Here is a 23,271-nt window from a genome sequence, read left to right on the forward strand (position 1 = left end):
TTACAACTCATTGTATGATCCCATTGAGGTCAATTTCCACCTTGTTTTGGACCCTGGAATCTCTCCTTCCTATCTTGATGTCCATCCCCCATCCCACCTGGGCTTCGCCACCTCTGTCTGGAGCTCCTCTCCTCCACCCCTTTGCAGGTGTCTGCTAACCCTCCCTTCCTCGGAGAACACCCTGGCCAACACCTCCCTCCCCGAGATGGGCACTTGATCGGTTTTCCTTAGCGACTTCTTCTGTTAATTACTGTGTGGTCCCCTCCCCACTGTGTGCTCTGTGAAGACAGGAGTGGGGCCTGTCACACGTAAGATGCTTAATTAAGGTTTGCAGAGCGACTCCCCCTCCCGGGCGGGTCCCCTCTCCAGGTCCTCCGCATTGAAAAGGAGGTGTCAGGAGTGGATGCAGCACCTGGACGGATGGGACCTGACTGTGCCAATGGCCACAAGCTGAGACTTTCTAGGGCTTCTTCTTGCTGGTCTCTGAGGCGTAAGAAGCGGCCGGGTAGAGGAAAGAGAAAGAAGTGTCTGGGCCTGCCCCACCCCCGGGCACAACTGGACAGGTGCATCGCTCTACCGATGAAGCCCTTGGTGGTGGTGAGAGAGGCAAGCCTGAGCTGGTAAGGTTTCATTTATTTATTCCTTCACTTATTCAACAACTATCTCTAATGTGCAAAATGGTCCCGAAGAAGCAGCCATCAGACCTGGCTGCCCATCCACATCCTTGGGAAGAAGAGAGATGAAAGTGTCTCTGGGCACTAAGACCAGAAGTTCTGCTCCAGGTTGAACGCGAACCAAGCCACCAAACAACCAACCACTCAAAAGCCCCTGCAGTGACTCAGATGCCTGGCCAGGTAGGGGCGCCTGCTACAGTTGGTCCAAAGAAGGACACCTGTACAGTGATGTCAGCCCAGCTCTCACCATCATCCCTGCTTTATAGCTGAGGGGACTGAGGCCCCCAGAGGCCAGGCACTGACTCCAGGTCATACCTGCAGTAACCTTTGACCCCTTATGGGAGCATTGACCACCGTGCTGTGACCACCAGAGTATGGCACGGATGACAAGCCTGGAGGGGAACTGGCTGGGAAGGTCAGGAAGGCTTCCTGGAGGAGGTGGGGTTTCAGAAGGACAGGCCCACAAAGGGGGGTGGGCTGGATATGGACAGATGGAGGGAGATGTGACTGGGCTGTGGGGAGGGTGCGCTATGTAGCGGGATCAAGAGAAGGGCCAGACCAGACGTGCAAAAGCCACAGGTAGAGAGGAGTTAATGTGCTTGGATGGACCAGGAGCCTGGTGGGCAGCAGGAGATAAGGTGGAAGGGGAGGCCTGGAGCCAGCCGGCAGCCTTGACATTTAGCAGCTGCAGGGAAAGCCCTGACTCTGGCTGGGCGGCCTCCTTTCTGAAAGAGAGGCTAAGAACCTGGGAACAAAGGGTAAGGTGACGGCCAGCACCCTTCAGGTCCCAGGAAGCCAGAGCAAGGATGGGGTTCCTGCAGCTCAGATGGAAGGAAAGATTCTGAGAGCAATCTCTCTCCCCCTGTAGTCTTTGAACTCAAAAAACCAAGATGCTTAAGATGAAAAGACAAGATGCTTATAGCTGGAAGGGACCCAGTGCCGTCCTGGGCAAGACTGAAATGTTGGTTCTCAGACTTGGTTTCATCCTGGGACTACCCAGCTTGAATAAATCCTCGGCCCAGGCCCACCCTAGAGATTTTGCAGTAGCAGGTGGGGCTGCAGCCCCGGCAGGTTGGGGGGGGATGTTAAGAGCTCCCAGGTGAGTCCACTGTGAGGCTCAGCTGAGGACACTCAAGTGGGATGGGGACCCGGACAGAACCAAGAGTCTGCACAGCTCCCTGTCCCCTGCCTTCACTCCTCTGGAGTCCCAGTGGGCCATCTGGGTTTGGGGCCTTCAGAAAGGCTGTCTCAAGGTTTAGGAGACCCGGGGGCAAAGGAGGAGAGAGCCCCCAAATCTGACCCCCTATTCCTGCTGTGGAGACACCCCTTAGAGTGGTTCTCACGTTGACTCCCCTAGGGGAACCCTGGACCAACCACATCAGACCCTCAGGGGTAGGTCCCTTCCCGGGCATTGGCTGGTTACAGCTCCCCAGGAGACTCTGACGTGCAGCCAAGGTCAAGGCCACAGCCCGGAGGACCCTTCGATGGGACAATTCTCCATCTTGGAGCGGCACCTGGCTCCCAGTCTTGCTTTCCTTCCGCTCCCCATTCCCATGCCTCTCCCCCAGGCTGAGAGGCAGCCAGACCCTTGGGGAACCCACGGGTGGGAGGGGGGGAGCTGCCGGGTGCAAGCAGGCCCAGTGGAAGGCAGATGCCTGGCTCCCCGCCCCCACTTCCCTCCACCCTCTATTTTTAGGTCCATTATTGTCCATTCTTGGGTGTATTTTTTCCCCACTCCTTCCCCAGAAAAACAGATCGGATTCCTCCAGGCAAAGCCATCTCGCCTTCCCTGGAGCTGGTGCGTGGGAGCCCACACACTGCCAGATAGACATGAAATAAGTGAATTATCAAATCATCGGATTAGCAGACTCCATCATGTCTCAAGGGGTAGAGGGGGTGGGCAAAACGCTGCCGTCACTCCTCCCCAGCCCTCCTTGCTCAGGCTGCCGAGGGGTGCTGGGGGAAGAGGGGCAGACAGGGACAGTACACTCCCCCAGCAAAATGGCCACACATACGTGCACGCACGCGCACACGCACATACACACACAACAACCACCTCAATCCAACCGTGAGATAGAGATTCAGAGCGCCTCAGGTCAGCTAAGCAGCCTGGTTAGGAGCTAGGCACTGGGTCCAGGGAGCCTGGAGTGGAGGTGCCAGGCTCCTCTACTTGGAAGCTGTGTGACTTTGAGCAAGTGGCTTAACCTCTCTGAACCTCAGGTTCCTCTTATTGAAAATGGGTATAAATATAGGATCTGTCGTTAAGTGCTCTGGGTGGGTTCAACGAGCAGCTTCAGGTCAAGTGCTTGGTATGCAGTAGGCACTCAATAAATATGAGCTTTTGCTGGTCTGAAGAGGTGGTGGAAGATGTGGAATCAGGAAAAGCCTCAGGCAACAGGATCAGTCAGTTACAAGAAGACAAATGGTGATTTTCCTGAGCTTAAGGGCCCCCAGAGGGAGCATAGGGGCCCACAGGGGCCCACATGTGGACTCAGAGTGGTCTGGGAAGCCTTGTGAGTGTTTGCAACCGTGTGTGTGTGTGTGTGTGTGTGTGTGTGTGTGTGTGTGCGCACGCACACGCATTGTTCCAGGAAGAGCACCATGGATTCTCAAAGGGGCGGAGACCCCGCCAGAGAAGGAGGCACTGCTCTGGGGTTTTGTGGCTGAGCTGAGGTTGGTGTCCTGCCTCTGCCCATCCCCTCCGGGTCCTCCAGTGCCTGGGAGGTTATTGCTCTCTCCATGCCTCTCCCTCTTCCTCCCTCTAAGTCTGAAAGTCCCAAAAGCCAGAAGCAAGATCTAGGAATGCAGTGGGGTCTGGAGGGTGAATACATAGACCCCCTCTGGTGAAGGCAGGAAGTTTACATCCCAAAGCGGGGACGAGACCCAAGGGCACCCAGCCCCTGGCAGCCAGTCCAGCGTGGAGCCTGATCCCCCAGAAGCCCAGACCCAGCAAGACGCCAGCCTCGGAGCTGTTGGCAAGGGGTTTTAGAGGGTGCCTGGGGTGGGAACAGGGCATGCTCTTTGGCCCACTGGCTTCTCCTCCTGCCGTCACCTGCCTTTGCTGTCTCTTGATTCCCCAGAAGGAGCGGACAATTCAGGAACCTGCAGTCTCCCACGTGGGCACCATGCCCTTTCTGTGGGCTCAGGCGGGGGCGTGCTGCCGTGGCTGATGAGGCTCTGGGGTTACCTGCAGGCTCCATCTCTCATTCTCCTCCTTTTCATCTTTTGCCCAAAAACGGACTTCGGCTACGACCGAGGGGAAATGCCCTGGTCGTGTTTCATTTCCTTTTATTTCCCTGGTTGACACTTGGAGTCAAGTGGACAAATGATTCAGGCAACAGGAGGGAGCTGGAATGCAGGACCGAGGGGGTCCAAATTGTCCCAAAGCCCCCAGGACAAACTGCGCTGGGGGAGAAGAATGCCAGGTCCTTGCAGACGGGCCCAGGACGCTTTAATAGGAAGGGCAGCTCTAGAAAGCCCCAGGTGTAGATCTGGAGGGATCCACAAACGTGGATTTAATTCCTTCCTACCAGCGAGGCCCTGAGGGGTGACGTGGTTGCACCTTGGGATCTCGGGTCCCCAAGGACAGTGATCCCGACTTCTGACAAGGCAGGATGGGACAGTGGTCAAGGCCCCAGAGACAGATCCTGGCTTTGTCGCTGCTGTGCAAACTTGGGTAAGTCTCTCCACCTCTCTGAGCCTCCCTCCCTTCATCTGCAGTATACCCGTCCCAGTGCTGCGGAGAAAACACAAACGCCATGCACAGAAAGTGCACAGGCAGGGTACCCGGCCCACAGGGAGGCCTCGGGAAATGGCAGCCAAAACCCACGAGATGGGGCTGGTGGGAGAAACACCAGCGTGTGGTGAGACACACGAGAGTGTGTCCCCGGCTCTTGCTTCCTGAAGCTCCCAGCTGCGGGCCGGGGTTGGACCACATGCACCCCAGCCCGACATCGGACGGTAATCGCTGAGGCTGACTTTGCTGTGATCCCTAACCTTCTGCCCCCCCATCCTGCCTCACCCCTGGCCTTGCCCACCTCCCACAAACATCCCCTTCCTGTCCACCTTTCACAGTGCTGCCACAGCAAGGAGAACCACAGTTTGCAGACGGGCCAGGGCAGGGGCCTTAAGATCCCCAGGGCCTGCAAGAGCCAGCTCTGAGCAGGGCTGGGTCACCAGGGGCCACACACAGGTGTGAGAGCTCACCTGAGCAGGCCAGAGAGCAAACCTTAACCTTATGGCCATGCCTACCCTGAAGGTGTGGCTCCACCGCGCGCTGGGAGGCGTTCCAGGTCCCCCACCGAATGCCACCGCATGTGGTCAAATCCAGGAGGTGGCTGGATGTACGGGGACCTGGTGTGGAGGGCCTCATGTCCCCAGGGCTCCAGTCCATGGCTTGCGGTTGAACCTCCCGGGTCTGCTGCTCCCTCACTGGGGCCCGAGGAAGTCAGTCCATCCCGTCGGGCCTCAGTTTCCCCATGTAGGAAACGGGGCAGAAGTTGGACGCTATTAGTGGTTTTGTATTGTGTTCACAGGAGCCCTAGGATTTCCGGGGGTGGGGGCTCAGGGGTCCGGGGCAGGGGCAGAGGGTACCAGCAGCCAGGTTCCAGGCACCCACTTTCCCTTGAGTAGTTAGTCCCACTGTAATGTGCTTAGAGATATCGGGGTTCCTCTGGTTTAGGCAATCTCTAAGACCCCTTCCCAACTGCACCATCTACTTGAGATGAGGGATAATTATCACCAGCGTTTCTTTATCGCCTACTTTTTGCAAAGATGGAGACACAGAATCTGGTGCCCTGATGAGCAGGGGAGGGGAGGAGGTGAAGTGGAGGCAGGAGATATTTGGAGACCAGAGAGGTCACAGGTCATGACATCCCCTCCCCAGATACCCTTCTCTGGGAATCACAGTTAACATCCCAGCTTAAAGGATAAGTTAGGAAAAAAGGAGCAAAAGAGGGAGGAAAGGACGGAGGTGGGAGAGAAAGGGAGGGAGGAGGGGTGAGCATTTGGACTTCCTCCCTCCTCGGGAGGTTGAAGGACTAGGGTCTGAGTTTGGGCCTGGACTTTGCCACTCAGTATTAGACTCTCAGTTTTCTCATCTGTAAAATGGGGACAATAAGATAAAGGTTGTTTCCACCATGAGGGATATTTGGGAGGGTTAGATGAAATACCGCACATAGACTGCTCAGTGCCTCAGTGGAATAGATCTGAGAGTCCAGAAATAAACCCACACGTCTATGGTCAACTGATTTTCGACAAGGGTGTCAAGACCATTCCATGGGGAAAGAATAGTCTTTTCAACATGTGGTGTTGGGAAAAGCGTATATCCACATGTAAAAGACTGAAGTTGGATGCTTGTCTGACATCACATACAAAAATTAACTCAAAATGGATCAAAGATCTAACTATAAGAGCGAAAACTATTAAAGTCTTAGAAGAAAACATAGGGGTAAGCACTCGTGAGCTTGAATTTAGCAATGAGTCCTTAGATATGACACCAAGAGCACAAGGGAAAAAGAGATGAATTAGACTTCACTAAAATAAAAAAAGAAATTGTGCCTAAAAGGACACAATCAAGAGAATGAAAGATTATCTGTAGAATGGGGGAAATATTTGCAAATCACATATCTGATAAGGATTCAGTATCCAGAATATATAAAAAACATGTACTACTCAACAACAAAAAGACAACCCAATGAAAAGATGGGCAAAAGACTTGAATATATATTTCTCCAAAGAAGATATATAAATGGTCAATAAGCACATAATATCCAGCATCATTAGTCCTTAGGGACATGAAAATCAAAATCCTAATGAGATACCACTTCACACCAACCAGGTTAGCCATTATAGTAAAAAACAAAGACGGAAAATGACAAACGTTGGCAAGGACCTGGAGAAACTGGAACCCTTGTACAGAGCTGGTAGGAATGTAATATGGTGCAGCTGCCCTGGAAAACAGTTCGGCATTTCCTTAAAAACTTAAATCTAAAATTACCATATGGGGACTTCCCTGGTGACACAGTGGTTAAGAATCCGCCTGCCAATGCAGGGGACACGGGTTCGAGCCCTGGTCCGGGAAGATCCCACATGCCGCGGAGCAACTAAGCCCGTGCACCACAACTACTGAGCCTGTGCTCTAGAGCCCACGAGCCACAACTACTGAGCCCACGTGCCACAACTACCGAAGCCCGTGCGCCTAGAGCCCACGCTCCGCAACAAAGAGAAGCCAACGCAATGAGAAGCCTGCACACCGCAATGAAGAGGGGCCCCGTCTCGCTGCAACCGGAGAGAAAGCCCGCGCGCAGCAATGAAGACCCAACGCAGCCAAAGATAAACAAACACATAAATAAATTTATTTAAAAAATAAATAAACAAAAAATAAAATTACCATATGACCCAGCAATTCCACTCCTAGGTATAGACCCAAGAGGAATGAAAACATATGTCCACTCAAAACCTTGTCCGTAAATGTTCCTAACAATATTATTCATAATAGCCCCAAAGTGGAAACAACCCAAATGCCCAGCAACCAATGAATGGATAAACAAAACGTGGTAGCGCATACGGTGGAATATTATTCGGCCGTAAAAAGGAATGAAGTACTGGTACGAGCTACGACATGGATGAAGCTCGAGCACGTTATGCCGAGCGAAGGAAGCCAGATACAAAAAGTCACACACTGCATGATTCCATTTACATGAAATGTCTGGAATAGGCAAATGTGAGAGACAGAAGGCAGACTAGCGGTTGCCAGGGGCTGGGGGAAGGAGGAACGGGGAGGGGCTGCTGAGGGAGACGGGGTTTCCCGTCTGGTTACACAACATCATGAATGTGCTAAATGTGCAACATAAAAATGGTTCAAAAGGCAAATTTTATGTCATACGTTTTACCCCAACTTTAAAAAATTGAATGGCTCATTTCATGTTATGTGACGATCACCTCAATTCTTTTAATTAAAAAATATTTTTAAATGCCTTCACCGCAAGAAAAACATTTTAACGGTGCGTGGTGATGGATATTAACTAAACTTACAGTGGTAATCCTTTCACAACATGTACCTACCTCAGATCATCACGTTGTACAGTACACCTAGAACGGATACCATCTTCTATGTCAATTATACCTCAATTCAAAAATTTGCAAAAGAATTTAGAAGCAGAAACCAAGGGGAAACGATGTGATGTACCGTTATGTTTTTAGCCCTCAGCTTTGTTTTTCTTTGTTTTGATTTTCCTTTAATAGACTACTATAATAAAGGGATTTAAACTTGAAAAAAAGCCTAGTGCTGTGCTGAGCACAGGATATGCACTTGGAACCCTTCTGTCTGCACTGGAGCCCCTCACTTTGTCTGTTTGAGACCAAGGCTGAACCCCAGCATAGATTTTTACCAAACTCCGAGAATGTATCTTACAATCACGCAGGGATGCTGGGTGACGTGGTTAATCTAGCCAAACCCCATCGTTGCACCGTTGGGGAAACTGAGGCTAAGGAGCTGTCCCAGCAGCGAGGAGACTCTGTGGGGTCCCAGCACTGCCCCGCTCGCATCCTGCGCTCTTGCTACTCTGACACGCCACCCACCCCCTACCAGCGCCAGCAGTTGGTGTGTGCTTGGGGAATTAGAAACACGTTTGCATATATTTAAGCAAATACGCTGTGATGAAAAACAAATCAGAACCTGCGAACCAAAGCTGAACAGACCCATGCATCATCTGCATTTCCCACTTTCCCCATCACTCCGGTCCCCTCCAGGTGGGAGCTGAGCATCCTCGTGGGCCAAGTGGGCCCTGGCCAGATCTGAGGCAGGAAAGCCTGGGTCCTGGGCTGTGGGACAGGAACAGAGCTTTGCAGCCTGGACCCCGTTACTGGGGCACTGAGGGTGAGGGAACCTGCTTCTTTGAGCCTGCCAAGCTCTGTTCGGCCCCGTGGCTCAGGAATCCCATGCCCTGTGGGTTCCCTCAGGTCTCTGCATGCCCACTGCTCTGTCCCTCCCCTCCTCCCCCGACACCCTTGGCCTAACCCCCCTGACACTAGAGAGTAGTTAGGAACCAGGCAGAGGATGGTTGCATCCCAGCTCCACCATTAGTGGGCCTTGGGGAGCCTTGGTCTATTCCTCCATCCAATGGCACAATAACAGTCCCGCCCACAGGCTTACAGGGAGCGGGGTGGGGGGTGGGGTGATGAAACAAACAGGTGGAGTGGGTCATCCCCTCCCCATCACCCACACGCTCTCCCCTCATGTCACACGGAGCCCTACCTGCATCTCTGCAATTGCGATTCTTTCTGCTTCATCATCACTCTTCGAATCCTCCAACCCTTCAAGGTCATACACCAACCCAGACCAACCCGGTGCCCTGCCTTCCCCCTCTGAACTCCCACAGCATATGCTGACTCTACCCCACCTTACACACTTGGCTAATAGGCTCCTCTTCTGTTATTTTCTACTTTTACTCCTTTTGTCTCTCACGCCAAATTCTAGGATGGGGGAAAAACATCCCTTTTGGGAAACATTCATTTTCTGCCAGGCACCCAGCTGAGGGCTACACGCTTTGTCTCATCTCATCCGTACGACCTTCCTTTGAGATTGTGTTTAGCATCAACCCCATTTTCAGATGAGAAAACCGAGGCTCAGAGCACCAGGGACTTATCCAAAGTCCCACAACCCAGAAGGGGTGGGATGAGCATGGGCCCCCGTTTGCCCCATCCCAAACCTCAAGTTCTCACCCACAGCTGGAGTGGCCTGCCTGCCTGTCCATCCATCCATCCACCCCCTGCCTCGTCACACGTGGGACTTAACAAGGCAGCTTGTGTTATACGTGCATTAAGGGAGAAAAATGAAAATATATGAAAAATCAGGGCCAGGGAATGTAGAGAGGGAAGAGGCGGATGAGCCTGGGGAAAAGTTCTAGAACCTCTAGGTCTCTGACACTCTTTGGAAAGATGTGTCCTCCAGGCCATTTCCCTTCCCCCTGGCACTCCAGAGGCCCTGCCCCCTACCCTCCATGGAGTGTCTGGACCCAAACTCATTCCCTTAAGAAGAGTAAGAGGCCAGGATCTCAGTCGTGTGGGCCCGGCCCTCGGAGGCAGCGCTGCTCCCATCCTGTCACTCGTCTGCTCCCCAGGAAGGAGACTTTACCAAGCAACAAGATGTCATGCATGGAACTATTCTTGTCCCAGGCTGGGCCCTGCCTCGGGCATTTCAAGAGACTGAGTGGCTTTAACTAAGGGCTGGGGGAAGCTCAGGTTCCAACACCACTTCCTGCTTAAGGACAGAACTGTGCAGACCTCCTGGTGTCAACTGATTGACAATCCTACAGAACAGGGACTCAAATGGAGATAAGTAGAGGCCTTTGGTGCCTCCTCTGTCCTGATTGAAACCCTAGTTATTCCTGTAAGAGTCAGCCCCAATCTCTCCTCCTCCGAGAAGCCTTCCTGGATCACACTGTCCCTCCACCCACCCATCCATTGGTTCAGTAAATGCCTTCTGAGCATTAACTGAGCCAAGAGGGAGGGATGCAAAGATAAACAAGGCAGCCCTGCCTCTGGGGAGCTCACAGTCCAAGGGGGAGGCAAACATCAGGAGTAGAATAACGAGCATGGATTGACCATTGACTCCAGGCACTGTGCTCATGACAGTTCCAAATGCGTATTCCATCAATAGTCCCATTTAAGGAAATGAGACTCAGAGAGGTTAAGCTTCACGCCAAAGGTCACACAGCAGGGGATTCCAACCTCTACCTCTCTGCCTCTAGAGCCTGAACTCTTAACCGGTAGGCCACTTCTGTAAGCCCAATGACACAGTTGTGACCAGATGGGGTCTTCTAATCCACCTGGGCTAGGGAGTCAAGGACGGCCTCCTGGGGGGAGGTCCAACCTGAACCTCAAAAACTGAGGTAATCTAGATAAACACGAAAGCCTCGGAAATGAAGGAAGCAAAGAAGGCGGAGGAGGCAGCACGGGCCAAGGCAAGGAGGCAGGAAACCCCGTGGTGAGCTAGAGCATATGGTGCGGGGGGGGGGGGGGGGGGGGGAGCGGGTCACGCCCTCATCCTTCTCAAGCTCCTTACGTTAGGTCTCAGTCTCACCCACTCCTAGTTAGTTGTGCACCACCCTTAACACCTGCTGTGTTTCTCTTGTTGTTTATTTGGATTTGCAGGAGTTATTGCACTGTCCCATCACAGCTGTACCTGGCATGAGGTCAGCCCCGGAAACGGGACGGGAGGGCTGTGACGGGGAGAGGAGGGAGGGGTGGGGAAGGGTGTTCCCCAGGCTGTCCTCTGTGGGTTTGGGGGCAGAACACAGAGGGGAAAGGAGACCTGAGCCAGTGGGCTGGTGAGCTCAGTGCTGCTGGATGGAAACGTTTCGTGAACATCAAGGTTTGGCAGGAGGCGCGGCATCTGTGACCTTGATTCTGCACGTGGTGTTCAGTGTCATGGTGGGGAGGGGCTTGAGGCCCCCGGGACCCACCTGCCGTCTGCAGTCATCAGCCCAGCAGACCCCATGCGGTAGGGATGGGGCCATTTGCTCTGCGTCTGGGTATACGGAGGCGCAGAGAAGGCAAAGCAGGTTCTGAGGAAGACGTGGGCTCTAAGATGCGCCTTCGTGACCATCTCTGGGTTTTCCTGTGCACCAAGACCCAGGCACCTCTGTGTGCTCAAGTCTCCTTAGATGAAACATTTAATGTTCAGCTATTTCACCGTGGAAAAAGCAAGATGCTCAAGACTGGATCAACGACACTATCAAAGCCTCACCCTAGAAGAGAACTGGCGCTCTCTAAGCGCTTTCAGATATTCTGAAAGGCATTTCCTTCTCCCAGGAAGTCGGGGGCGGGGGGCAAGGCAGCCATGTCCCATTACGTGGGGAAACGGAGGCTCAGAAAATTGAAAGACTTGCCCCAGATCACCCAGCCCACAAGCAGCAAAGCTGGGATGCAAGCTCCGGTCTTCAGATTCCAGGCCTGTGGCTCTTGTCGGGATAGCACACCACCTTTCTGGAACCTTCCGCCAGGTCTCCCACATTCAGGAATCTGAGCTCCCAGCTTCACCCCTCACCCCTGGGACCTCCACCCCTCCTGCTCTCTGCTTTCCTCCTTCAGCAGTGGCGACACCTCCTTACCCTGCAAAGGTCCCGTGGCAGCCACAGGCCTCCTGTCTGTCCATCATCAATAATAGGTATCACCCATCACTGACAGATCGTGTAGAGCAGCGTTCCTCAGAGCATCCCCCGCGTGCATCCGAATTACCTGGACTTCTCGTTAAAATGCAGCTCTGGCTCAGCGGGTCTGGGGCGGGGCCCGGGGGTCTGCATTTCTAACAAGGTGAGTCCAGGGACTACACTTTGGGCAGCAGTGTGTAGCTAGCTGTAGGATCATTTTCAACACCACCTGCCTGGTCTATGCCCCCCACCCTCTTTTCTCACCATCTCTCTGCTGAGCCTCAAGGCGTGAGGACAGGGTTTCCCCCTTCCTTTCACGGCAGCGCAGGCAGCTGGCCGGCGACCGCTCTTTCGAAGCTCTGCGGGGCTGCTCCCCTAACACAACAGTGCCCTCCCCATCCCAAAGGGGTCGTGCTAGGGGCTGAGAAGCCCTTGCGGGCGCTGCCTTTCCCTCCTTCTCCCTGGTCCTGCAGCCTCAGAAGGCTTGGCCCTCTCCAACCAGGCCCTGGGAGTCAGGGGTGGGAGGCCGCCCGCCTTCTCCTGCAGCCCTCATTGAAATTTCGCCCTTGCCCAAGAATCCTTGGTTGAGAGCTCAGCCCTATTAATTCTCATTGTGCATTTGGAGCCAATAGGTTTTTTGTTCATTTATCTTGGTCTTCCTCCCCGCTCGCCTTCCTCCCCAGGCTGGAATTTACAATTCAGTTCTCAGGTGGCCTTGCGGAAGTACACAAGTCCAGGGGGGGAGAGAGGGTCTGCACACTGCAGTCTGAAAGGGGCAGTCGTTCCGTGGCCCCTCTTGCAACCTCAGGGTGCCCCAGGGCTCATGCTCCGTTTGGGTGGATGTTAGGACAGGACCAGCACTCGCCGCAGGAGGGGTGCCAGGAAACAGGGACCCACTGGGCTACTGTAAGGCTAAGGGGGCAGAGGGCCACCTGGGTACCACTAGGGCGCCCCCTGGTGGCGCCACCGGCCATGGCTAGAGGAGCGAACGCTTCCTGAGCACACATCCACCACCTGCTGCCCTGAGACCAGGAATACAGGGCGTGGTGTCCCCAAGGCTGGAGAGAGGGAAAGAGACAAAGGCTCGGACACAACCAAGGACATAATAGCCACAATGGTAAGCAAATAACAGGTACCACACATTGAGTACCTACTACGAGCCAGGACACCCATGGCCAGGCTGCATCTTTCCACTGGCACTGTGCCTTGCCTACACCATCATCTCTGCTTCACCAAAGCTCAGAGAGGGAAGGCTGGGCTGTCGGGTGCATAAGCATGGGTCCTGGCCACGTACAAGGTCCCAGCCCGCCCTCCAGACCGAGTGACCTTGGCGGGATTTAGCCAACGCTTTCTAATCCCTACAATGGGATTAGAAGAGTCCCCACCTCAGAGCACCCTAGAGGTGATTTAATGAGACATGCACAGAACCTGCTTAGGGAAGCTGCAGTAAACAGTGGGGTGGGGTGGGGGTTTGAATTCATCTGGACGTGACCCCCTCCTCCCTGCAGAAGCCAGCCTAGGCAGCCTCCCCATCCTCGTTGGCTGCACGTTTGTAATCAAGGGCAGAGCCGGATGGCAGCCCATCATGAAATATTTAAGTCCATCAGACAGGTGTCAGGACACCGAGGGAGATGCTGTTCCTCCCCTGCCCCCTCCTCACTGGTCTTCCCAGGAGAGGACAGGAGGGGCATGAATGCTCCTTGCACAGCTCAAGGACCCATGCTGGGTGGCATCAGGACTGTGGCGGGGTGACCACTCCACCCCGGCAGCTGCGCTGGGTTCTCTGTGTGTGAGAGCGGGGGCAGGGCGGAGGCCCGGGGCCAAGGGCATCCTGAGCCAGCTTTGGCCAGGAGAGGGCCTCAGACTTGCATTTGATGGTCACCTCCACCCCTCAAGCCTTGACCAGAAGCTGGCCCAGTGATTTATGACTTAGGCACCCCGCCCCACGGCCCCGCCCTCCGCACATTAAGACGATTAATATTCAAAAGAAGAAATACAGTCAAGACTCTGAATACAAGAGGCAGCGGTTGACTCTGCTCAGGGAGTGTGTGGAGAAGTCCTTACACGAGCTGGGGTGGGCAGCCAGCTTCAGATGTGGACTCAGAGCTGGGCTCCCCCGGTGCTGGCCTTGGCCCTGACCTTCAGGGGCCAGCCCCCTTGACTGTCCCTGAGCCAGCAAGCCCTGGGGTCCTCAGTGCAGTGGGACTCTCCAGTCCCTGGCTCCTGGCCCTTTGCTGCTTTCTCCTCCCTCCCTCTCTCTCTCCCCAGCTAGCTCCCCCCAGCCCAGCCACCACCCACAGTGACAGCCTCCTGACTGCCGACCACCCAGGTGGGAACCTACCTTCCCAGGCTGACTGCTCTAGGATAGGACCCAAGCGCCCCACGGGACTGAGGCCTCCTCAGGAGCCGAGCGGGGACACCGGCTCAGTCCAGCCATAAACCCAGAGACCTGGTGGCTCCCCGCAGGACACGTGAAGGCAGCAGCCGCCCGAGGGCGACACTGAGCCCTTCCTGCGGCTCCTGCAGCCTGGCTGCCCCGTCCAGCCTCCAGCCGACCCGGGGCCCTGCCCAGTGGGAAGGTGTCTCTCGGGAGGCAAATTAGCTCAGTGACTCTGGAGCCGGACACTCAGATCATAGCTTCATCACTTCCTGGGCTGTGACTTTGGACCTCAGTTTCTCCATCTGTACAATGGGAATGACAATGGCTAACACCTAGGGGCACTTGCTCTGGGCCAGACCCTAGTCTGCGCATTTTGGGGTGCATTAGCTCACTTACTCCTTACAGCGACTCGAGCGTGTGCTGTTAGTGTACACACTTTACAGGTGATGGAGTGGTGGCCCAGAGATGCCACTGGTCCAGAGCTCACCCCCTGAAACTCCTACTTTGTACAACACAGGATCAGCCCAGCTCAGCCGAGTGGAGGACTCCATGGAATGACTCGTATTGAGCTCTTAGCCTCCACACTCAGGGGCTTGCACAAATGGTCCCCGCTATTATTGTTGTTGTTGTTGTTGTTAATGTTACTTGAGTACTGATGTACTCCGTGGCTCTAAGACTCCAACTTTCTCTAACTAGGGACTCAGGTGACAGCGCCTGAAAGCCTGCCTCCCCCCTGACTTAACCAGCGACTGTGGTCACTGCACATAGGGGTGGAATCAGAAATGGTAGCAGCCACACCGCCCGCCCTGCTCTGACCCCTCCGTCCTCCCTTACGAATCCCCTCTGCACTGCCATCAAACCCCCACCGAGAAGCGCCGGCCCGGTGCTTGGCATTCCCTCGCTCGTTTGCTGGATTGGATTGGGTGGAAGAGGAGGTGGTACCACAGAGGGACGAACCGAGGGAGGTCAGAGTGCAACGCTGCAAATAGTACTCTGCTCGCTCGCCCAGATGCTGACTTCCTACGAGAGAGGCGGGGCTTATCTGCAAGGCTGGGGAACGGACTAGTACTGTGGTTTTCCCAAGAGGAGAGGATCTAGCGATCACCTGGCCAAGAATCTCCCCACCCCAAAGAACCATGTCATGTGACCCCAGCATCCTCAGGGCCGCCTTTGCTTTGGCACGTTTCCAAGGTGGGACAGAGACCTGATCCCAAACCTACATGAAGGAGAGTCAACCTTGCATCTTGGTCCTCCTGCTCTGCTCACCCACCCCCAGGGTCCGGCCCAGACCCCCACCCACTTGGCCTGAGCGAACAGAATGGCGGGGTGGGGCTGACTTACGTGGGAGCAGAATCTCTCGGGGGGGTCTCCGCATGTGATGCCGGAGGGCTCCACCTTCACCTTGACGAAGTCCTTCAGGCGCATCACCTTGGGCTGGCAGGCATAGAACTCCCAGGTGGGGCCTTCATCCGTGGTCACCCAGGATTTGCAGATGTCGTAGTCCCCAGAGGCCAGCGGGAGGCAGTGCAGGAAAAGAGCCAGCAGGTGCAGCATGGCGGCGCAGTCCCCAGGGGCGAGGCCCAGAGAGGGACCGGAGAGGTGGCGACTGGGTCAGGAGGGCCTCGCCGCCTCAGCATGGAAAAACCACATCTACCGGGCGACGGAGGCCGGATGTCCCAGGGACTCTGCCAGGTTGCAAACAGCGAGGAACTTGTTTTTTCCAAGAGGCCGATGTGGAAAACTCAGAGCCAGCGTTTCTCAGACTGCTGATGGGCAGATCGAGAAGTTGCCCACAACTTGGCGTCCTCCTAACCTTGGCATCACACCTCTCCCAGAGGGGAATCTGATCAAATCAGGCAGACTCTCAAATTGTGACGGTGGATGGAAATGGGATAGGGAGAAAATCCGCAGGGATCTGGCGTGAGGCCGGATCAGATTGCTTTTAATTTTGGTCCTTCCAATCAACCCGGGTCTTTAAAGGGCCCTGAATGTGTGATGTGCGCTCAGCACAACTGCAAAACAACCCTCCGGCCTGCGTTGTAAAGATAAAGTAAAATCAGGAGGTGTACCTGTTTGCTGCAAACACGTTCCCTCTATGGGATTGGACTTGGCATTTTGGACCCATAAAAGAGATTTCTTTTCATATGGGCTTAAAGTGACAACAATTGTGCAGCTGGACTGGAGCATAAAAAAAGCGACTGAGGTGTTAACTGGGGAGCAACTTATTTGGCTCGTCTTTGGTGGGGACAGGCGCTAATGGGAACCAGCTGACCTTGGCTGGTAGCCATGGGCAACTTATTAGGAAGTTTCTGAGACTTCAGCTCCCAATCCATCCAGGTACCCGGGGTCTGGCTTGTCTTTCATTGTAAGAACGGAGGAGAGAGAGCTCGTTAGCAACAACACCTGCAACAAGTTAAATAGAGAAAGGGGGGGGAGAGTAAAGATGTATAAGAACAAAAGCTCTCTGGCAAAATGTACAAAAGATGAGGCTGCATTATTAGCAAGGTGTCCCGAGGAAACTGGGTAATTTTTATTAATATAGGAGATGCACATTTGGAGATGGGGCACATTATTAAAAAGGTGATGCGCTTTCTCCATATTTATGGGGGTGTTGGGGTCAGCAGAAGCGCCCCTGTTTGGGGTCAGTGACTTTCTAAAGCAGCCCCAGGAGCCGAGATGAATGGTGGCTTTATCATGCCTGACAAGTCAAAATGTCAAAACCGTAGATGAGGCTGTAATTAATTACAGGTGCCGGCCGGTGAGGCTGTGAGGACAGGTTCAGGTTAAGAATGGTCCACGCGTGGGCCGACAATTACGAACTGGGTGCCAGTAAATACATCTCCAAAATTCTGAAATGGTGAATTTAATTTTTAACTGTAAGAAACTAGGGATGTTGAAGACTTGGACGGAAGTGACAATGATTTGTCATATTCGCTTTTTCCGATCAAGGCCAAAATTTTGCAATCATCCCTTAGAGGGTATGTTTATAAACAGGTCACCATTATGATTATTGCTTTACTATTTTAAGCTACCGGTAATTATTTAAAAGCCCTAAATAGACATAACTAAGATGAATGTTACATTGCGAAAAGCACGACTCCAATAGTGCGGGGTGTTCCAGGACACTTGATATATCACCAGGAGAATTTGGTCCCCAGTGTGGGATCTGGCCAAAAATACTAGCCAATAGGGCAAAGGTTACTGCAATGAGTCGCAGCAGAAGCGCATGTGTTATTAATTCTGGTTATTATGTCTACGATTATTGCATCTAAATTCCCAAACTGCTGACTCTTCAGCCATTGTACCTAGAAGGTCCACGACGTTTCCATGAACCTCCATTCTCCACCCAGACACAAACGCACTCCTGCCAAAAATGACAAACCGGAGTGGGGGGACGTTGTCCAAATGGGGGCTGGCCGCCCCGTGCCTCCCCAGGAGAAGCCCCCAGCCTCTGCCCCAAAGCTCCAGGCTGGGGGCATCATAAATCTGCATTAAGGCAGCCCCTGCCCCTCTCTCTGGCTGAAGGGCTCTTGATGCAGATGAATGAGCCGAGGGGGACACATTTTCACATCTCACCTCTGGCTGTTTAAAGAGAAACAGTGTTACAGAGCCTGTCCGGCCTTGAATGTGCTTCTTGCTAGAAAACTCTCAGAAAGAACCCGCCTGGAGACTATTTTTACAACCTGAGAAAATGTAGTAAAAATAAGATAGCGCGGCCGGCAAAGGTTTTGGATGCCTCTGTCTGAGCTTCGCGCTGCCCAGAAAACAGCACATTCCTCACTCATTCTTCCAGCCGCGGGCTCCTGACTGTTCACTCCCAGGTAGGGCGCCCGACTGCGGCTCGCAGGGTGCGCCCGGACGCGGGCTTCCTTCGTCTGCAGGACCAGAGTGCTGCCTCCGGCCTGGACCGCACTGGACGCAGGCGGGCGTGGGGAGGCAGTGAGGCCCGGAGGCCAGGAGGCCCGCGAGATCGAAGGGGCAGCGCGCCTCGCAAGCCTATTCATTGCTTTGCAGTTCCGCAGGCTTAAATGCCATGCATTCCCTGGAAGATGGGGTGGGGGAGCCAACAACATCAAAATCTGCGGGGGGGGGCGGGGGGGTAATAAATGTGTTTACAACTAGTCAATCAGTTGGGCGTTGCTGGCATCGTAAGGGAATTGCGAGCTCAGCATGAGAATGTTACAGTCAGTTTTTGCCAAACAGAAAGAAAGGGAGGGGGAGAGATGCAAGAGTCTTCGGAACAGCGAGGAGGAAAGCACGGAGTGAGAAGCCAGTGTGGGAAATTTCAGAGTAAGAGGTTGTATCCCGGCGGATAGTTTACTCCTTGGAAAATAAATCTTCACCTGATATTATTAAGAAACTGCAGCTCCCAGAAACAAATCGAATCAATGCGCTTTCTTTTCTTTTAAGAGTCCTCAGGAGCCGAGGGGGCTGAAAGCCAGGTTATTAAAACCCGAAAATTAGATTTTACCAGGATTTCTGAACTCAGATTTTTCTGTCTTATTGAATTAGCGCCTCTCGAGCTGGCTGGGCTGGAAGCAGGCTCCTCCCGGAGTTGCTGGCTGCGCCCTCGCCTCGTGGGAAACTTGCCTTGGTGGACGCGGAGCCCCTGGGGGGCTGGTCCGTGGAGAGGGGGCGCTGGGGGCTTCTCCCAGGACCCAGCCCACCCCCAAGTTTCTTCTCCTTTCCCAGCGGGGACAGTCGAGGGGGGTGATATCTGCCTTCAGGGGAGGGTGCTGGGAGCCAGGAAGGAAAGGGGAGCCCGCTCCCGGTCGCGATCACCTTACAGTCCCACCCCATCCTCCCAACCCTAAACCTCCCTCAGCCCGCGCCGGTCCAGTAGGTGCCCCGCTCAACGCGGCCGCACGAGTGAGCATCCCAGTTCCGGCGGCCCCAGTGCGCCCAGCCCCGGAATGGGAGCCTTCTTGGGCTCCCGGGCGCCCCCCACGCCCTCTCAGCGCCCAGACAGCCCCGAAGAGTTGAGCGCGGGGGGTGGGGCGCGAGGAGGAGGCCTCGGCTGGGGCCGGGGGGAGGGGGGTGTGTGGAGATGGGGGTCAGCTCCCAGCCTTGGACGCCAAGGGTTCGGAGTCCGTGCTTCGGGTGGGCTGCAAACGGCGGACATCGCACGGGGACGTGCCTGGCAATCCCGCAGTTGCTTTTTGTCTTCCCGAAGTTGAGTGCAAGCCACGGGAGCAATTAATAATCACGCCTTTCAAAAAGGCCCGGCGGGCACCGAGGGTGCACCCACACCTGGCACCGCCTCCCTTACTTAGAAGACGCCCAGCAAAGCGCCGGGGAATTCGTTGCCTCCTTTTCCCCAGCGCTGCCGCCCCCAGCCCAGGCGGACAACTTACTCCGGAGCCCGCGGACGCCGCGAGTCCACGGTCCTCTTCCCGCCTTCCCGCGGCCTCTGCTCCCACCATCTGCGTGCCACCCAGCTGGAGGTTCGACTCCACGCTGTCCCCAAGCCGGTCCAGGCACATAACCCTCCCCATTAGCCCACCCCTCCAGGGCACGGAAAGAAGTTTCTAGCCGCCGCTGGAAGACAGAGTTTCTCTGTGCAACTCACACATACCCAGTTTTCAGAGAGGGGAAGGGGATGGGAGGAATCGGGGTGGCGATTAAATTGGGGTAGGGGAATGGCGCGCGAGAAGGGTTAATTTCCTTTTCACAAACACATCCAGGCATTCTGGTAACACCCATCCCCACCACTCACTCTCACAAACGATGGAAAAAGACCCTGGTGGGAAAAAGCCAGCCAGGAAGACAAGCTACTCCTTTAAGATACTGCTACAAATGCACACTCACACACCCCTCTCCAAGCGACTCCAGTCCTGCGCTAGTAACGGCCGCCACCAAATAACTTTTGCATCCGAGCCTTTGCTGGGCCGCTTTAAGTGGCTCCTGGGCCGCGGGAAAGCCTGCATGGTCACCGAAGCCCTTTAAAAATGAAACCAGCCTGGCAAAGCTGCAGCATCTCTCCCCCCCGCCCTCCCCCCCGCTCGCCTCCCGGGCTCTCCCCTCCAGCCTTACCCCGGCTCGGAGCGGCTTCCCGGAGCGGAGACCCGGGAGGCCGAGGACCGCCACCCTCGGCGCTCCGCCTCCCCCGTCTGGCTGGCGCTGGGTGGGGCGAGGGCCGAGGGCTGCGAGCCGGTTCTGCTTCCCCGCGCTGCTCCCGCTGCCGCTGTGGCCGCCGCCGCCGCGGCCGTCAGATCGGGGCTGGGGAGCCCTCCGGCCGCCGGGGGGGCCGCCCGCAGCCGTCCCGGAGACGCGGGCCGGGGGAGGGGCCCGCCCCAGCCGCCCGCATCGCCCGCCCCGGCCGAGCGGGAGGTCGCCGCTAACAAGTGCAAACTTTTGGGGCCCCCTGGGCGGCTCGGAGGGGACCCGCGCTCGGGCACCGGGCAGCCCCCGGCCCGGGTGGGCTTCGCGGCTGCTCGTCGGGGCGCCGGGGCATCCCCCCGGCGCGGCGCGGGCCAGATGGCGGGGCGTTTCACTGCCCCCCTGCACTCCGCTCCAAGTTAATGCCGAGGCTAAATCCTCTTGCCATCACTCACGATCACCATCGGGGCTTTTATCTCTCGGTCTGATCCGGGCTGCGTAACTTCCTCTGTGTGGCTTTAACACACCATCCCACCACGGAGCAACGGTCTTCTTAAAGGTGCAGGAAGGAAATACTGCGAGACTCGGGGGACGCGCCACGGCCCGGGGAGGGGCTCTGCGAGCAGGGGCGTCCCGGCGGGCCCGCGGCCAGGATGGCCCCAGCGGGCGGCCGCGGGAGCGAGCCTGCTCTGGGGGGTCGCAGCCTATACATCTCCTCCCGGCCCGGGGGCCAGCGGGTCCCGGCGCGCAGAGCGCATTCTCAGCCAGCTCGGGTCAGGCGCCGCGGGGCTGCGGCTTCCTTTTCCGAAACCCAGGGGCCTGACAGGCTGCCAGCGCCCATGGGTGTGGGAGCTGCCCCATCGGCCCCGGGGAGGGGGCCAAGTGAGTCAGTCCGCCCACCCCCCAACAGCCAAGGGCTCAAGGCTGCAGCTCGGTCTCCCTCTGGGAAGTGCTGCCACCCAGAAGGCCCCAAGCAGTGGGTAAAAGGGTGGGTGGGTGGATTGGGGGAGATGGGGAGGGAGCGATCTGAGCGCACAACCAGAGCCTGAATACCAGCTGACACATCGCCGCCTCCACCCTGATGGGCCCTGCTTTTGACGAAGCCAAGCCAGCTCCGGAGGGAGTGCGGAGTAGGGGGGCAGGAGAGGCCTCACTCCCTGGTAAGCCTGGGAGGAGCCCGCGCGAGGACTCCTGCAGAGCCCAGGGCAGAGGCCAGGGAGCTGGGCACACTGGGCAGCCCTGGGCTCTCCAACCCCCTGGAGGTTTTCTTCCAGGCTGCCTCCCAGGCCTGTGGGGAGAGCTTCCTCCATCTTCCAGGGGAGACCTGTGGTTTTCAGGTGCTCCTGGCTTCCTGGGGGTGGGTTCTCACTGCAGCGCTCAGGCAGCCAGCACGGTCATTTGGCGCATCAAGAACAAAGAGCCTGAGGACAGGGAGAGAGAGAGAGAGAGAGAAAGAGAGAGAGAGAGAGAGAGAGAGAGAGAGAGAGAGAGACTGGTCCAAGGTCCAAGGTCACAGAGGGTGTCAGGAAGAAGAGCAAAGGATGTGGCCCTGAGTGCCACACCCTCTGCCACCTCTTACCTCCACCTTAACCCTCCCCTGCTTTTGGCCCCCCCTAAGCTTGCAGAGGGGGCTGTATTGCTGAATAACGTTTAGACTGTTGTCACAGAGCAGGCAGAGGACACGGAATTAAAGACTGTCATCTGCTTTAATAATAATAATAATTTAACTTTTATTGAATACCTGCTTTATGCCAGGATCCATGCAAACCACCTTATGTGTATTATCCACTGATTCTTCCCAGCAGACCTGTGACTTAACTCCGTCAGTAAAGTCCCAAGTTATAGAGGAAGCTTAGAGATGTTAAGTAACTTGCCCAAGGTCACACAGCTGAGGAAGACTCTGGCCTGGGATGCAGGGCTCTTGGGCTTCCCGGTGGTGCCCCTCCTGACTTGCTGGGTAACTTGGGGCACAGCACAGAGTGTTTCTGGGCCTCAGTTTCCCCACCTGTGAGATGTGAATGATGAGTCTTTCCTTCTCCAAAGAGCGGTCACAAAAAGGCCATCGAGTGCCTCCTCCTGCAGTGCTCTCAGATCCCTCCCACTAGAGATCCCCTCTCCTCCAACACATGCAAAGCTGTCCAGGAGAGCAGAGGCAAGCCAGCCCCTGCTTACCTGGTCCCGGGGCCTCAAAGCATCCAGTAGGAGAAAGCTCCTTGGAGGAGAAGAACACATCTCAGCAATTTGACTTTCAAGCATTTGGCCTGCAGGCAGTAGTGAAGGGCACAGTGGGGGGCTCCCACGCAGGCAGGGTGAGTGATGACCTGGGTAGGCCCTCAGCCTGCTGTCGCCCCCAGGCAGGGCCGTCAATTCCTGGGAAACGCCTTGCTGCTCCATCATCACCAAGACTGGATGCTGTCAGGACAGCCAACAGGACATGGCGGAGGGGGCTTCTGATTTGTGGTTCACCTAAACACAGTGGAGGGACCCAGGGCGTATTCCTGTTATTTCCCAGATGGTTTAAGTGACCCATGTGCAAAGCTACATGCCACGGAAACAATGTTTAAATTGCCTCTGCAGCCCTCCTCTCCCCAGCACTTCCCGCCTCGCCGGCGAGCTGACGCCGGCCGGCATTTTCAGAGACCCATTCCCCAACCTGTCTTCTGGTCTCCCCATTTCCAGATCCCGGAAATTATGGAATCGTGGAAAGAGCACTGACCCGAGAGTCAGAATAATGGGCTTTTTGTGCCTCAGCCCCTACTAGCTATGTGGCCTGGGGCCATTACTTCCCCGCTCTTAGCCTCAGTTTCTCCATCTGCGTAATGAGGGGAGTTACCCCAGAAGGTAGTCCCTGCGCGGGGATCCCGAGTTGACAGCAGGCCATAGCAACCTCTGCGAGACAGCATCTCTTTCAAGTGACTAATAAAGTGCTTCTTTTCCAAGATGGGAAACAAATAGGATTCCAGCC

At 55.5% G+C, this 23,271-nt stretch overlaps 1 protein-coding gene across 2 annotated transcripts in view; it reads right to left on the minus strand.

Annotated features, from left to right (window-relative positions):
• The window catches only part of NTNG2 (netrin G2), a 72,986-nt gene extending 52,627 nt beyond the window's left edge, over positions 1–20,359 (minus strand). For both annotated transcript variants that reach the window (XM_060153283.1, XM_060153282.1), the window contains exons 1-2: positions 20,241–20,359; positions 15,549–16,610 (exon numbers count right to left, since the gene is read on the minus strand). In XM_060153283.1, coding sequence (XP_060009266.1) covers positions 15,549–15,761 — 213 coding nt within the window. In that variant the 5' untranslated portion in view covers positions 15,762–16,610; positions 20,241–20,359. The remainder of the gene's footprint in view (positions 1–15,548; positions 16,611–20,240) is intronic.
• Between the last annotated feature and the right edge of the window lie 2,912 nt (positions 20,360–23,271).

Source organism: Lagenorhynchus albirostris, chromosome 7 (genome assembly GCF_949774975.1).
Source record: "Lagenorhynchus albirostris chromosome 7, mLagAlb1.1, whole genome shotgun sequence".
Lineage (NCBI taxonomy): Eukaryota > Metazoa > Chordata > Mammalia > Artiodactyla > Delphinidae > Lagenorhynchus > Lagenorhynchus albirostris.